The sequence below is a fragment of the Eutrema salsugineum genome, unplaced genomic scaffold (assembly GCF_000478725.1).
Source record: "Eutrema salsugineum unplaced genomic scaffold, Eutsalg1_0 scaffold_15, whole genome shotgun sequence".
Lineage (NCBI taxonomy): Eukaryota > Viridiplantae > Streptophyta > Magnoliopsida > Brassicales > Brassicaceae > Eutrema > Eutrema salsugineum.
Window position 1 is genome coordinate 2,716,574 of NW_006256867.1, and position 17,417 is coordinate 2,733,990.

Sequence of the window (17,417 nt, forward strand, 5' to 3'; positions counted from 1 at the left end):
AATTAGCCTTTTGCTGATTTCTAAGTTTGAATTTGTAATATTTTTTTTCGAATTTTCTATTTCCTGTGTATTTATATACTATGTTATGATTTGCTAATTATGTGTTATGTTATATATTTTATTTCAAAAAAATCTATTCAATAAAAATTTCGAAAATATAAAGTCAAATAAAAATATTAGTTTTTTATTCTGATGAACTCTCATAAAGGAGTTCAGGGTTGGATGGATTAAAATGGTAGGGGTTCTTCATTTTACACCAAACTTTAAAAAATTGAAAAATATTCCCCATGAACCCCATAGTGAGTCTCAGGGTTGGAGATGACCTTAATTCTATGAATGTTAGAGCAGGTACATTGAGGGTTCAGCCCATCTTTTAGGCAAAAACGTTTAAAAATAAATAAAATAAAAAAAATTTCGGCAGAGCGCTCCTTAGCGAAGGGGTTTATGAACCTGTCTCTTAAGGACACGTGGTGGAATCTGGTTGGACAAAAGTTTTTTCTTAGTTTTCTGGAGACGCTCTGCTCCATCTAGTGTCTTTCTCACACTAACCATTTTTCTGTGATTGCATCTGACGACGCCTTTTCGTTGATCTGCGATTCTTGTGTTGAAGCAGCAGCGAGTCGGGACAGTGAAATGGCAACTGAAGATGGGCAAGATCCGAGAATCCCTAAGATCGCCTCTTCCACTAGAGTCATCCCCGACTTCCCTAAATCAGGTCTTTTCCCTTTTCTTCGATGGTGTAAATTTTGGCCAATTTTAGGATTTGATGCATTGGTTGATAGGTATAAGGAGATGATAGAGAAGTATCATCCGGGATTGGGTGATGAGAGATGGCCCTTTGTGACACATTTGCTTTGGTTTTCTAGAGATTTCCTTTGGTTGATTCTTCTGAGTCACTGTGGATGATAGTGGGAGTCATTGATACGAACTCGGAAGTGGTTGAACCGGAAGAGCTTATGGATCGGTTAAGAACCCTAAAGTCGGTTAATGTTGATGGTGTTATGGTCGACTGCTGGTAGGGAATTGTGGAGGCTAGTCATACGCCACAGGTGTATATTTGGAGTGGCTACAAGAAACTTTTTCAGATGATACGTGTGGATCCTAAAATCCACACTCAAGGATTTAGTGTGTTGATTTTGTGGTAGAAGAATTTGGGCAAGAATTCTGGTAAGAGCGATGTAAAAATAAAGACAAAGATCGACGAATTTGGATTGTATTGATGAAAGATGAATGTTTACAAAGTGTTTTTGTGTTAAAGATTGGATGCCCTTTACAAGAGATTCAACTCCTATTTATACTAAATAGAACGAAACATACTAAATAGAACGAGATGAACTGTTCCGAGATCCGCGGGTTGATACGTTCTCTCCTTCTCCGAGATCTCCGCGATCTCCTCTTATCTATCTCTCCACGACCTCTTCTTCTCCGAGATCTCCGCGATCTCCTCTTAGATTGACTTGTACTTGAGTATATTCCTTGGAGATGCTTTCCTTGCCTTAGTTACGGGCATACATGGCCCAAAACTTCCCTTATAATGGTTTGTTCACTCAAAGTGCTTTATGGGCTGGATTTGGGCTAAATCCAACACCAACAATTGCTCCCCAGCCCGTTTAGTGAGAAACGAACTAAAGGGGCGGACTATTTTATGGAGAATTTTTCACCCCATGGGACCTGAACGACCTATATCGCGTGATTTTTGATCATTGGATCAGGATTTCGAACAAGGCATTATAAATGCTCTTTGTTTAAAATGTGCCGAAGTTTTATAAGTTGTGACCATACGATCGTTTTAGAGAGATCGCGTTATGGTGTCAAGTAGCGAGTAGCGAACTGTGATAGTAACTTTTATTTTGTAGGCGCCAAGTTACTCAGCGAGCTACGAGCTTGATGATCGTTCTGTTTAGATCGATTTATGATAGTTTACTGCGGATAACGACTTTTTAATCTACTTTGGTAGAGTTCGTTATCGTTTAGCGAGCTATAAAATATGACTATTAATTACCCAATATGATAGCGAACTAAGCTGAGATTGTTCGGCTCAATCGTTACTTAGCGGGCTCGGGGCCTCGAGCTATAAGATCGTTTTAAGAGATCTTGAAGTGAGCGAGTTTTGGAATAAGGGTTTCTATTCACAAACGTGATGTTACATACATTTTATAATTTTGACTAAGTATGTAAGAAAAGATAGTGGCTGGACTCGGTGTTGAGCTGCGTACGTACCCCGTCAAGGGATCAAGCCTGAATGTAGTTCGATTATTGTCGGTGCTCGGAGGTGGTAATGTTTGAGATTTATAACATTCCACGTTCTTATCTCTGGCACCCCGGTTCTGATGTTCGCGAGTTTGTAGACACCGCTGCAGACTACTTCGACGATCCCGTAAGGACCTTCCCAGTTAGAGCACAGCTTGTTGGTGCCACACTCTTTAGTGTTATCGAATACCTTGTGTAGCAAGAGATTGCCAATACTAAAGCTCAGGTGTTTTACACCAGAATTATAGTAGCGGGTCGCGGCCTGCTGGTAACTCTAGATTCGGACAAGGATTCGATCTCTTTGTTCTTTGATCACACCTTGCCGATCTCTTAGCCATTCTTTGTTAAGTTCTCCGTTTTCCGGACAGAAGGGTCCGGCGGATACTTAGAACTAATGTATGTCACGATCTCATAAGGGAGTCCGTGTCTGCAAAGGTGGAGAGGTAGGGTGTCAGTAGCCCGGCTTCGAACTGTTCTCGGAGGACGTTTTGTTCTTTCTCGTAGCGAGCGAAGCTCGAAGCTCGATGCAAAGCGTCGTCTAGAGACACCGGACAGCGAACCGATAGTTCCTGTCTGAAAGGTGAGTCGAACCATAGCCCTTGTTTGAGTGCGGAGAGTGCTACTCCCTCATTTAGTTCGGATATCCTGGATTTTATTTCTTTGAACCTAGCCAAGTAAGACCGCAGGGGCTCCTGGTGATTCTGTCTGCAGGTCCATAGGTCGGCTTCCGTGGCCTTGGACATTATGAACACCGAATAGTGCTTAAGAAAGGCCGAACCGAGCTGCTGGAAATTGTCAATGGATCCTTCTTCTAGTCCGGCGAACCATTCTAGGGCGGATCCGACTAGATTTTTGGCGAAAAGCCGGCAATAGCCTGCTTCTTTTTCCTCATCGTTGAGATGAGCTCGGGCTACGGAGAGCCTAAAAGCTCTGAGGTGAGCTAAGGGATCTGCTGTTCCATTATATTCTGGGAACCGCATTTTCCCAGTGTCCTTGATCTTAGCGTTAGCTATGCGATCGGTGAAGGGGGTCCTTCTAGTTTCGTCCAGCACGCGATCTATATCAGGAGCCACACTCGTTGCTTTATGTACTACGGCGTACATACGTTTTAGCTCGGCGTAGTTTGCTTCCATGTATCGCTGGAGCGCATCGAAGTTGTTTATAGATCGCGGATCTATGATATTTGGAGGGTCCTCCGCGCGCTTCTTATTGCGCGCGTTTCCTTGTTGCTGACTTACGGTTGGAAAGTGTCGTCGGCAATCCGTTCTTCGTTAGATCGCCTGTCGGTTGACGGGTTAGCACGGTTCGTACTACGACCTTGGGATCCGCGGAAGAATAGAGGTGTTGATAGCTGATTTCGACAATCGTCTACTGCAGGTGTTTAGTGCTCCGTTGTTCCGGATCCGAGTATCGGCAGATGACTGACTATCTCACTAAATATTGGGGTGTTGTTAGTTTGCGACGGAGTGACGAACTGTGCTGACAGATTGTCATTTGCGAGGTGTTCGAACTCCAATCGAGTAGTCGGGGGCGGACTTCGATCTTCCTCTTCGGATAGATCGTCGTGATCTTCGCCCTGAGACTGAGTTGGTTGTGTCCGCTCGTCGCAAGTTAGCTATCTCTTTCTCATTTCGTGTGAGAATAGCTCGTTGCTCGCGGGCTTGTTCTGCCAAGAAGGCTAGCATCCTTCGAAATTCCGCTAGGTCGTCGCCGGGTACTGTCTGAGACGATCCGGCCCGGACGGATTCAGTTCGATTCAAACTGCTGGATCCGATCGTTGGAATTCCAAATCTTGTCCAGGTCCGCGAATATGTGAATATTGGGGCCGTTCCGGACTCCGAACGTGACACGGCGGGCATGCCGGTAGTTCGCATCGCGCTCGAAGAAACAGTTTGAGTCGAGCTGGTTGTCGGATTTGCGACGCTCGGCTCGTTTGTCTGTTTATGGGCAGACGAGCTTTGTGGATCGGTGATCTCGGCACCTCCAGATCGTCCTGCGATGCGGAAGTTTAGTGCGAGGCCGGAGCTTGTCTTTGAGCCAGATGTTTCAACGTTTCTGGGATCCATTTCGTTCTTACTTGTCTTTGAGATCGGTCTCAGGTGTAAGAATTTCTTTGTTTCTTCCCCACACTCAAGGATTTAGTGTGTTGATTTTGTGGTAGAAGAATTTGGGCAAGAATTCTGGTAAGAGCGATGTAAAAATAAAGACAAAGATCGACGAATTTGGATTGTATTGATGAAAGATGAATGTTTACAAAGTGTTTTTGTGCTAAAGATTGGATGCCCTTTACAAGAGATTCAACTCCTATTTATACTAAAGAGAACGAAACATACTAAATAGAACGAGACGAACTGTTCCGAGATCCGTGGGTTGATACGTTCTCTCCTTCTCCGAGATCTCCGCGATCTCCTCTTATCTATCTCTCCACGACCTCTTCTTCTCCGAGATCTCCGCGATCTCCTCTTAGATTGACTTGTACTTGAGTATAATATTCCTAGGAGATGATTTCCTTGCCTTAGTTACGGACATATAGGGCCCAAAACTTCCCTTATAATGGTTTGTTCACTCAAAGTGCTTTATGGGCTGGATTTGGGCTAAATCCAACACCAACAATACGCGAGCTTGGACTTAAGCTACAGGTATTGATCATGCATTCCCTTTATTAAACTTAACTCATACTTGAAGTTTCTCTTCTCTATTTGTTAATAATCGATGGCACATAAGCATCCATTAATCATTTTGCTCTCCAAGTATTTTCGTTGTGGTGTTAAAACAGCTTTACATTTCTTCGTGTGTAGTATTAGTTTTTATACCAAACATTCATTGCCTGTAAACTTTCAATCTTCTCTCTGTGATAAAGAGCAACCGAAACGTTAATATATTAGTTAGCTGGTTTTGACTAGATTCTGCGTTGGCTCTAAGATAGTTTTTGTGGCAGGGAAAGTGCAAATCAAAAATTTGGTAACGATGGAAGTATCAACGAGTACTACAACCATGACGGAAGATAGCAACAGCTATAGGAATCTTCGGTCAGACATTGCAGAACAGGTACTGCATAAAGAAAGGATCAGCTCTCCAAAACAAGCATCGGAAAACAGAGCGAAAGTATGCATCAGAAAACAGAGGAGAGTGATTGGCAAGCTAGCATAAAATATTAATTTTAAACTGTTAAGAACTCTTATGAAGTTCATCAATGGAGGAAGAAAAAAAAGAATGATTCTTAACTGTTTTGATAAAAAAAAATATATTAAAAAATTCCAGTGAACTCCATGAAAGGGTTTATTGATGTACATGCTCTTATAAGATCAAGTTTAATTGGATCAAAATGTATTGTTCTGTGAGATATAAAAATGTTGATAATCGAATCAAGTAAGATGTCAATTATTATTATTATTATTATGGGTTTTGGCAATTATTACACAGATTAAAAAATTAATAAAATATACAAATATACCCCTAATTAATATACTTTTATAACAATTAATTACAAATACTATTATCTTTAAATGAGGGATAAAACATGAAATAAGAGTAAAAAGTTACAATAAAAATGTAAAATGACATTCTTTTTAAAACAAAAAATGAAATCTAAAACGACACTTATTATGAAACGGAGAGAGTATTATTCTGGATTTTTTATACGTATGAAAAATGAATATTCAATGTAGAAAATTAAAATTACTCAATAAATAAAGAGAACAAAGAAGCAGCGTAGAAAACCTACCCACTTGAAACGGAAGTCGCACGTTTAACATGCTACTGGCTGTCTCAGTCTGCCATAGTTACACTACCAACCATTTTACTATATTATTGTCTAATGATCCACCAAGTATTTGATATTTTTGGTCCCATAGTTGAAATAGGGAATCTTTGTTTCTAAAAGATTTGCCATTATATTTCATCCAAAAAAAAAGATTGGCTATGAAAGGAGAGATCGTTTCCATCTAAGTTCTTATATATGGAGAGATCATTTCCACCAACTTCCTATTTTTGCAGAGATTATTCGGGGATAATTCTATCAAGTTCCTCCACTAAGGAGAGATCAATACTATCATTTTTTTTATGGAGCATGTTGTTAAAAGCTCAATTTGAATGGGGCCACGGAAATTATATGAGTGTGGTAGGGCAGGATGCGGCGCTCTAGGGTTCCTGAAAAGGCGACTTTGCCTCTCTTCTTGTGAAACCAAGATCTCGCCGCCGTTTTGCTCTGCCACCTGCGTACCCCTCACGTCCCTTATACGCTGCTTTGGCGTTTTTTCCTTACTGTATTTTGCAGTCCTTTTCGTCGCTCGCTACACCGTCATCTTCAACCCCTTCGTCTCTTGCTTGCCCCACACACAGAGATGCTTCGACGTTTCACCCGTGAAGAGAAGGGCAAAGACATCGCCGCGTCACACCGCTGGATTCGTGACCCCCCGATCTGCCTCCCGGATGAAGCTAACCCAGTATTGATCGAAGCAAACAAGCTCACTCTGATTGGAAGAGTCCTGAACCCAAGTGTCCAAAAACCTAAGGCCTTAATCGGTTTTATGCCTCAGGTATGGCGGATGGAGGAGAAACTGGTTGGCCGGGATCTTGGTCCAGAGAAATTTCAGTTCAAATTCAGATCAGAAAGCGACCTTCAAGCTGTGCTTAACGAGGCACCGTTCCACTTCAAAAGATGGATGTTTGTGCTCCAACGATGGGAACCGGTAATCTCAGACTCCTTTCCCTCGCTAATTACTTTCTGGGTCAGAGTACACGGCATTCCCAATCACTGCTGTACTGAAAATAACCTTAAGGCAATAGGTAATGTGTTGGGGATTTACGAATCTCATGATATAGAGGAAGCTATGGTTAGAGTCCACATTGATGCCTTAAAACCATTAATCAAGAAAAAAGCGATTCAGTTCCCATCTGGAATAGAGGTATCGGTTATATTCGAGTATATCAGATTGGAGAAGCATTGCTTTCACTGTATGTCGCTGGGACATGAGAAGGAACATTGCCCGCAGCTCTCCAAGAATCTAGACTCTGACCCGCCAAACCACCATATTAATAACCAACAAACGCTACAGCGCCTGGAGGAAGATCGCCTTAAAAAGGAAGCAAGAAGAAGTAAGCCTCCCACAACTCGATCGGAGCACCCGGCCCAAGTTCCTCCTCGTCGGAATATGCTTCCTTCGTTGGAATATGCTCCTCTGCCTCACCGCGATGATATGATGACTACAGCAACTCGGAATGCCATCCACCATTCTCGGGATCGCCATGATCAAGGTCACCACCGACGTATCTCTCGCACTCCTCCCCGCAGACGTTCTCGATCACCTCCGTGTCACCCCTCTCGCTCGCCACAGCGAAGATCACCGCCTCGTCGTCTACCTCGATCACCAAAGCGGCGCTCTTCTGATCGTTATATTGCGGCACCAAATTCCAGAGCTGGTCCGCTTGATGATCACCGTAAGCCCACCACTCACCGTAGAAACTCTCCTCCTCGTCGTACAGCTTCCCGTAGCTACAAATCCTCTGATTCTTATCGATATGAACAGGGTGATATGAGCTATCGACGCAGGTCTCCACCTGCCCAACTCGTGACTAACAAGAATCTCTCTCGAGGTGACCTCCAACTCCAACTCCATGGAAGAGAGGATGATGGACGAAAGCAGCGCATGACTCACCATGGATCATCCTCGTACCCAATACCCCAGTGGAGGTCCCGATCGCGATCTCCTGCTAGAGACTCCCCGAGCTCGCGTCGCAAACTCCTCCCAGACCAGAACTCAGACAAGCTTGTGTCGTCTTCACGACTCATCTCGCAAGTTTCCAAAAGCCAGGAGCGACTCAACCCTCCTTCTAACAAACTTCGACGATCAGCTTTAGACAGAATTGAGGATCCACGAGATTTCCAGGAGAACTCTCTCCCCTCTGTAGCTGTTTTGGGGAACATCATTGGAGATCCAGATTGGGTGGAAAAAGATGACCTCTTGGACCCTCCCGAGCAGGTTGAGGAATCTCAACTCCACATCTCCACTGCATCTCACTCCAAGAACAAATTTCAGCGTCGACATGATTCATCAGAGAATTCATCTGAAGCTACAATACCGGATCTTCCTCCTCTGAATGGAGAGAAGATTCCGGTGACTTTCAGGTTAGGCCCACGCACCATTCCTGTTAAACAGCGGCTGGAGATACCGAAGAAATCTACTCCCAAAAGGAGACTTTCTAAAGCTTCGTCAAATCCTGCTACTAAAAGCTCATCACGCGCAATCTCCAAGAAACTAGCACCGAACAGTCCAAGCCAGAATGGTCGAGCTAAACGTAGAACGGTCTCGAAGAAAATCTCACCGAGAAAGAAGCTTCGAGTTGAGACGAACAAACAACCCTCCCAAAAGACGTCCAGGATTGCATCGGTTTCTACTTCTCTTTCTAATGTGGATGCCTCTAAAGGCGAACTTGTCGCTTCTATTTCTAAGGTCTTAGTGCCTTCTGCTTGTAAGGGCTTGATGGTTGCCCAAAAACCATCTGCAACTCAATGATTACAACCTGTTGGAACTCTCAGGGGATTGGAAACTACTTGACAGTTCGACGTCTAAGGGAATTGAGATTGAGTCTCTTCCCGGACATTATGTTTCTCGCTGAAACAAAAAACCAAGATGATGTTGTTTTCAGCGTATTTCAGTGGATGGGTTACGATAACAGGTTTACGGTTCCTCCGATTGGACTTAGTGGTGGTCTTGCTCTCTTTTGGAAGAAAGATACACATCTGGAGACTCTATCTTCTTCCCCGAACTTCATAGACACCAAAATAATGTTCAAGGCGAAATCATTCTTTCTTACCTTCGTCTATGGTCACCCGGTATGCCAAAGACGACAAGAGGTTTGGAACCAAATTTCGGAATTGGGCGCTAATAGAAATTTGGCCTGGCTTCTCTCGGGTGATTTCAACGAGATTCTGGATAATTCAGAGAAGCGCGGAGGCCCTAGAAGACATGAAAGCTTGTTCATTAATTTCCGTAGATTCATCTCCCAAAATGGTTTATGGGATGTTAACTTCTCCGGTAATCCGTTGTCCTGGCGGGGGATGCGCTATGATCACTTTGTTCGAGCACGCTTAGACCGTTCGGTCTGCAATGATGAGTGGTTGGAGTCTTTCCCTTCTGGAAGATCGGAGTACTTGCGATACGAAGGATCCGACCACCGTCCCCTAGTCACTTTCCTCGATGACTCCCGAGTAAAGCGAAAAGGTATCTTCCACTTCGACAATAGACTTCGCGAGAAAGAAGAGATCATGACTCTGATTGGCCAAGTTTGGAACAATTCAGATCATAAATCTGTGGTTGCTAAGATTACGAACTGTCGTCGCGAGATAATCAGATGGGTCAAGGATCAAAATATGAACAGCGCGAAGCTTATTTCGGACACTCAGACGGAGCTAGAGAGGGCGCTCTCTGCTGATTCACCTGACCCAGAAGTGATAGGTCGTTGCACTGCTACTCTCGAGAGAGCATATAAGGCTGAGGAGCAATTTTGGAAGCAAAGGAGCCGTGTTCTATGGCTGCAGAGTGGCGATCGCAACACAGGGTACTTTCATGCTGTTACACGTAACCGGCGGACATGTAACAGATTCACGGTCCTGGAGGATAATACGGGAACAGCTTTTCACGAGGAGCATGACTTCTCCCGTATTATCTCGGAGTACTTCCAGGATATCTTCTCCTCACAAAGTAACTCTGATTTTTCTCTTGTCCAGGACGTTTTAGATCCTCAACTGGACGAGGAGACTAATGCTCGACTTATTAGGATCCCTGACCCCGCCGAGATCCACTCAGCAGTCAAATCCATTCATCCCAGCAAGGCCCCGGGGCTAAACGGATTCTCTGCTGGTTTCTTTCACACTTACTGGCCCATCATTGGCCCAGATGTTGTTTAAGAAATCCAAGAGTTTTTCCAGTCTGGATCTTTCCCGACTCGACAAAATGAGACACACATTCGTCTAATCCCAAAGATTTTGGGCCCTAGGAAGGTGGCCGATTATCGACCTATCGCGCTCTGCAACGTTTACTACAAGATCGTTGCTAAGATTCTTACGAAACGGCTTCAAACGATCCTCCCACGTCTCATTTCTGAGACACAATCTGCCTTTGTTCCTAATAGAGCTATATCCGATAATGTCTTGATAACCCATGAAACCCTTCATTACCTTCGTACCTCAGAGGCGAAAAAGAGGTGCTTCATGGCTGTTAAAACGGATATGAGCAAGGCATATGACAGAATAGAGTGGGGTTTCCTTAGAGCCGTTCTAGATCGCCTGGGTTTCCACCATAAATGGATCAACTGGGTAATGGAGTGCGTGAGGACAGTTTCCTACTCATTCCTCATCAATGGCGGACCGCAAGGAAGAGTTCTACCATCCAGGGGGCTTAGGCAAGGAGATCCCCTATCCCCCTACCTCTTCATCCTCTGCACAGAAGTTCTAGCAGGGCTCTGCCGAAAATCCCAAGAAAATGGCTCACTGGTGGGTATTCGGGTATCCCGCAATAGCCCCCAGGTTAATCACCTCCTATTTGCAGATGATACCATGTTCTTCTGCAAATCGGATCCCTCATCATGTGCAGTCCTCTCCTCTATCCTGAGACGTTATGAAGAAGCTTCGGGGCAACGCATAAATCTTGCCAAATCCTCCATCACGTTCTCAGCCAAGACGCACCGCAACCAACGAGCAGCGGCTAAACGTATCCTCCACATTCACAATGAAGGAGGCGCGGGGAAATACCTAGGACTTCCGGAGGATTTTGGCAGGAAAAAGAGGGACATCTTCGCGAGTCAAGTGGACCGAATTCGACAACGCTCATTTAGCTGGGCGTCTCGATTCCTTTCGGCTGCTGGGAAACAAGTGCTTCTTAAATCAGTACTTGCGTCGATGCCCTCGTATGCTATGTCTTGTTTTAAACTCCCCAAGTCCCTCTGTAAGCAAATCCAATCGGTTCTTACTAGATTCTGGTGGGACGACAAACCGGATCAGAGGAAAATGAGATGGGTTTCGTGGAATAGACTTACAACTCCCTTGAATGCGGGCGGACTGGGTTTTCGAGACATTGAACGCTTTAATGATGCTTTGCTGGCCAAGATTGGAGCGCGCCTTATTTCTCACCCCCAGGCTTTGTTATCGAGAGTTCTACTGGGTAAATATTGTCATTCTGTTTCCTTCATGGACTGTGTTCCCCCCTCTAACCCGTCCCATGGTTGGAGGAGCATCATTGCTGGCAGGGAAATTCTTCGACATGGAATGGGATGGCTGATAGGCAATGGCGAGTCCATACGTGTTTGGGATGACCCATGGCTAAGCACATCACTACCGCTTCGCCCGGTTGGACCTCCTACGCTGGAGACTAAAGACCTACTAGTATCAGACCTCATAGATCAAGCCGAGAATACCTGGAACTGGAGGCGAATCCAGGAAATCATCCCTGACTGCGAACACTTGATTCGACTCCTCCCACTCAGCGCCTCTCGCCCGCCAGACAGACTGGTATGGTTACCTTCTAAGAATGGTAAATATGCTGTCCGTTCGGGCTATGGCATCGCCTCAGCAGACCATATCCCCGACCTCCAAAGAGCGTTTAATTGGCAGAAGAACATATGGAAACTTCGCACCGCTCCTAAGATCAAACACTTCCTATGGAAAGCTGCCGCTGAAGCTCTCCCGGTCGGTGTCCAACTGGTCAACAGAGGAATTCAAGTTGATTTTGCCTGTAAGATCTGTGGTGCACCAGAAACGATTACACATGTTATTCGCGACTGTCAGTTTGCTCGAGGGGTTTGGGATTTAGCACCGATTCGGGAAAGACACCACCTCACAACGGTCCATGTTCTGGAGTTTTTGGATAGAATCCCTTCTCTAACCAGCCTTCCACCATCAGGATTATTTGCGGCCTCACTCCCCGCTTGGATCTGTTGGAATCTCTGGACAGCTCGCAACCGACGAATTTTCGCAGATACAGTCTTCTCTGTACAAGAAGTACTCACGAAAGCGATCTCGGATGCGCGAATTTGGCAGGCATCTCAGGAAACAGCTCCCCGCTTGCCGCATACATCACCTGAAGCGCCACCCGCCTTGGAACTCGCTAATTTCAGCTGCAACGTGGATGCAGCTTGGGATGCGATGTCTCGTTCGTGTGGGTTGGGAATCGTCTTCAACTTCAAAGAAGAGAACCAAACACTCACTTTCTCGAGCTCTCGGCGCCATGTCTCCTCAGCTCTTGCAGCTGAAGCCTGGGCTATCCGCGAGGCTCTCCTCCTGGCGACTGAACGAGGATGTGAAGAGATTCAAGTGCTTTCGGACTGTTTGTCCATCGTGAATTCTCTCCAATCTCAGGAATCCCTTAATGAGATCCATGCTATTGTTTCCGATATTCGTCTGTTGACGATATCCTTTTCTGCTTTCTCTATTGCTTATATCCCCCGGACTCTTAATACCGTGGCGGATTCTGTAGCCAAAGAAGCTTTTTGAGCTCTTTTAGACGATGTTTTATGAGTTAATAAAGTTTAAAGTTTGAACAAAAAAAAAGAATGGGGCCACGAATTCAATAATTTGTTCGGTCAGTTTTAATGGCAGAAAAACAATTTTATCTTCGAAGCTTAATTAAGCAGGCCCGATGGAGATTAAATTCAAATCGATCAGTTTCTATTTTATTATTAATTATCATGTTTTTTTTCTTACGGTTGTGTAGTTAAAAAACTAGCATTCTTAGTTGTGTATTAGAAAAAATGGCATTCAAAAAGCGAATTCTTGGGTAAAATTTTCTTGTTTTCTTCTGTTATTCCAAGCTAATATCAATACAAGTCTCTTTCAAAGAAAAGATTATGATCTTTTGAGAAATAATTCTCTTCTATTTATTGGCGATCCAAATATTTAAGTTTTAGGCTAGCAACCAAACCAAGCATTAAAATTAAGAGAATGAAATGCATCTCATTTCATGTTGCCCAAAAAAAAGAAGAATTGCATCTCATTTCATTGAAGATCATGCTTACGTTGCCCCGGCCCAATAAAAGTCACAACATCAGTGTCAAGCGCGTGTTACTTCGTCGCATACGTCTCTAAATCAAGATTTAAAAAATTAAGGTCCCAATCAATGGTTTTACATACCACTATATATTTTTCGTATACGCTTTAAAATGCGATTTTTAACCTAATTATCTCAATTTTTTGACAAAAAAAAACCTAATTATCTCAATTTTTTTACCCACATTCAATTAAAAACTTATTGTTATCTATCAAATTGACCTGTATTCTAATGGATGGATAATCTAAATGCCACGAGGTTATCCACATTTTCCATTTTCTTGTTCATTAATTTAAAAAACAAAAGTCAAAATTTTCTGCCTGTGGTCGACATATGTTCTTACAAACAAAAACTTCATTAAATTAACATAAATTAGTACAATTAGACTATATTAGTAATGATATAAAGTTGGAAAGTTTTCAAGTAATCAATTATACACACACTCCTCCAAAGAAAAAGCGATAAAGACGATAACAACAAATGTCGCTTTTACCCTTCTCCTTCATCTCCACTGAGATGCTTCCATGGCTTTTTCTCCTTCTACTTTCACTTCTTATCCTCTTCAAAACCTATCTTCTTCCTTCCCGTAAAAACCTTCCGCCATGTCCACCAAGACTACCTCTCTTAGGAAACATCCACCAGCTCGGAAGCCTCCCTCACCGCAACCTCAGAGATCTCTCCCTCAAATACGGCCCCGTCATCACCGTCTTCCTCGGAAGCGTCCGCACGGTGGTTGTCCACTCACCGGAGACGGCGGAGGAAGTTTTGAAAGCTCACGATTCCGATTGCTGCACACGCCCCAGATTATCAATCACAAAGAGCTTCTTCTACGACGGGCTCGGTCTTGGTTTCACTCAATGGGGAGATTACTACAAAGACGTTCGAAAACTCTGCGTTCTCGAGCTTTTCTCCGTGAAACGAGCCAACTCGTTTCGGAATCTCAGAGAGGAGGAGCTGAGTCGACTCGTTAACTCGGTTTCCGAATCGGCTGGTTCTGGATCTTCAGTGGATCTGAGCGCGAAGCTTGTTAGGTTCGTCGCGAGCTTCACTTGTCGAATGGCGTTTGGATTGAGTTTTCAAGGGAGCGGAATCGATAACGAGAGGTTTCTGGAGGTGTTCACGGAGGCGAACATGGTGATCGGAAAATTCGCGGCGGAGGATATTTTTCCTGTGTTTGGGTGGATCGTTGATCGGATCTCCGGGCTTGAATCTAGCCGGAGGAAGAGTTTTCGAGATCTCGATGCGTTTTATCAGAAAGCGATTGTTGATCATCGGGAGAAGAAGAAGACGGAGGAAGATCGCGAAGATCTCATCGACGTGTTGCTTAAATTGCAGAGTCAAGAAACCAAACTCGGTTCCACACGGATCACTGATAAACACATCAGAGCTATTCTTATGGTAAAGTTTCTAAATTCAATTTCGACATTAAACCCCGTTGGTTTCTGGTAGGAAAACCGGTCTACAAATTGATTTGGATTCAGTATTTTTGGTAATTTAGTTTAGTGTTCAGTTTGAGAAAATGCCAGGTTCAGTTTGGTTTTCGGTTTGATTTCGATTTGTTTTCCAGAAAAGTAACTCAAAAATTAAAAGAAATAATTATTTTATTTAAATGTATAAATATGTAATATATAAACAAACATCAGAAATTCGTAAAAATAAGCATATCAAAATATGATAAATTATTGTGGAGTTGACTATCACTATTTATACATAATAACTCAAACTTCTGTACTTTTATATATTCGTTCAGTAAATACACTTTGAATACATATAACATAAACATTTCTCTCTCGCTCTTATTTTTTTCTCGTTTCTCTTTTTATTAATATTTTTTGCAGATATAAATTTTAATATTTATAAATATTTATCTTTATAATAAATTATACATATTATTATAACACGTTATCAACACGATCACTCTACGTTATAATTAAATATATATTTATAATATATACACTACTATAATAAAAGAAATTTCATTTATATAATTATTTATTATTTTTTAGTGGATGTTTAATACACCACTATTCACTTAATATTATAGTGGATGGTTTGTCGCCATCGCTGCATTATTATTTTACCGTATTTATATCATGGTCGCTAAATGCTCCATAATTATTTATTTTTATTAATATTACAATGGTCGAATGTGTCGTCTTGTAATTATTTTACTAAATAATGTGGATGATTATGTCACCATAATATTGTTGTTAAATATCAGTTTATATATAGATTATTATATAAAAAGGTTCTGCCACTTGTATATAAATTTTTTATCTAAAAAAATTGATAAATTTAACTGATTGCTTATTAAATTTTTTGGAATAATTTTTTTTTAATTATTTTCTCACCAACGATCACAAAGAAAATTTTTCAAAATATTTTACTTTTTTATAAGGCTATAAATAGTGTTTTCAATCTTTAAATATACTTATCTTTCATTCATTCATCTCACTCAAATATTATATATTCTCTCAAATATTTTTTGGTTTTAATTTCATAAGAAAGATAATTCGTTTGTTGTTAAATTTAAGGGCAACTATAATTTTTGTTTTTATTTAGGTCTCGCCGTTGGAGAATTTACTCCTGAAAAGTATACCTCAATTGTTATGTTACTTTTCTATGCAATTTTTTTTATAATCACTTTATTTATTCATGTAAACAGTTTATTTTAATATACAATATTATTATCTTACTAATGATACTTTTGCAATTATGTTTTAGAATATAAAATGGCAAACATGAGAAGTTTAAGTTCTCGACTCTCAAAATAACTGGAGCAAACTACATAGCATGGATCACCGATGCAAAATTTTACCTAGAGTCGGAAAAGTTAACCGACACCATAAAAGAGAGAAATAAATCGTCTACCCAAGATAAGGTAAAGTCGATTATTTTCTTAAGAAAATATCTAAATGAAAATGTGACGCATGTCTATGCGCACATAAAAGATCTAGCAGAGCTGTGGCAAGCACTTAAAGATAGGTTTGACAACCAGAGGGAAATAAACCTTTCCTATACTCTTGAAGAGTGGAAAAACTTGAGGTTTCAAGATTTTAAAAAGGTTGAGGAATACAATTTCACTATTATGAGAATAGTCTCACAATTGAAATATTATGGTAAGCCCGTCACCGAGACAAAAATGCTCGAGAGGACGTACCTCACATTTGATAAGTAACATTGTGTCCTACAGAAAATGTATAGAAATTGTGGGTATACGAGATTCTCTGAATTGATCGTAATACTCATAATAATAAAGAAGAATAATGAACTTCTCCTCTGAAACCACAATTCCCGACTTATGGGAAACAAAGCATTACCTGAAGCAAATGCAACGGTTGTAGAGAAACCAGAAAGAAAAAGTCAAACTAATAGGAGTCATGGCTGTTGATTGATTCGCGGACGAAGAGGAACTTACAACCCCAAAGGGAGGAACTCATACAAGTGGGTTCGGTCTGAACAAACATCAAAAGGGAAATAACCTCAAGTGAATACTAACCACAAGTGTGAGAATGTATGTTACAGATGCGGTCCAAATGACATTGGTCTTGTACCTGTCAAACTCTTTGACATCTTTTTAAGTTGTATTAAGAGTCTGTCAAAGACAAAGTAAAAGAAGTGAACCTCCCGGAACACTTCGAGGGTATATCATACCTCGACTCCTCTGATTTTGCGGATGAGTTCGACGAGATCGCTGTAGTGGATAACTGGAAATGCTTGTAGTGAGACTACTGAATAATCTCCACTAATGCCATGTATAATTATTACATTTCAATTTTATAACGAATAATATTGTCTCTCTCAACAGCTTATTGTATTATTACGTTATCAGTTTTAAAACATATTGTGTTGTTTTTACAACACACACAACACATAGTGGAAAAACAACACTAAATGTTTTAAAACTGAAAACGTAATAATTATACAATAAGCAGTTGAGAGAAACAATATTATTCGTTTTAAAACTGAAATGTAATAATTATACATGGCATTAGTGGAGAATATTCAGTAGTCTCATTACAAGCATTTTCAGTTATCAACTACAGCGATCTCATTGAACTCTTCCGCAAAATCGGAGGAGTCGAGGTATGATATACCCTCGAAGTGTTACTTGAGGTTCACTTA

The 17,417-nt window shown here is 41.8% G+C and overlaps 2 protein-coding genes across 2 annotated transcripts in view; both read left to right on the forward strand.

Moving 5' to 3' along the window:
- Positions 1-6,593: 6,593 nt before the first annotated feature.
- On the forward strand, positions 6,594-12,739 carry LOC112088001. Its single transcript, XM_024158150.1, is given in 2 exon segments — positions 6,594-8,702; positions 8,789-12,739. Coding segments are annotated over 2 exon segments (6,060 nt in total).
- A 966-nt stretch (positions 12,740-13,705) lies between these two features.
- LOC18022088 (cytochrome P450 71B6) overlaps positions 13,706-17,417 on the forward strand; it is a 7,500-nt gene continuing 3,788 nt past the window's right edge. Inside the window, exon 1 of the mRNA XM_006404857.2 lies at positions 13,706-14,690. Coding sequence (XP_006404920.2) covers positions 13,773-14,690 — 918 coding nt within the window. The 5' untranslated portion in view covers positions 13,706-13,772. The remainder of the gene's footprint in view (positions 14,691-17,417) is intronic.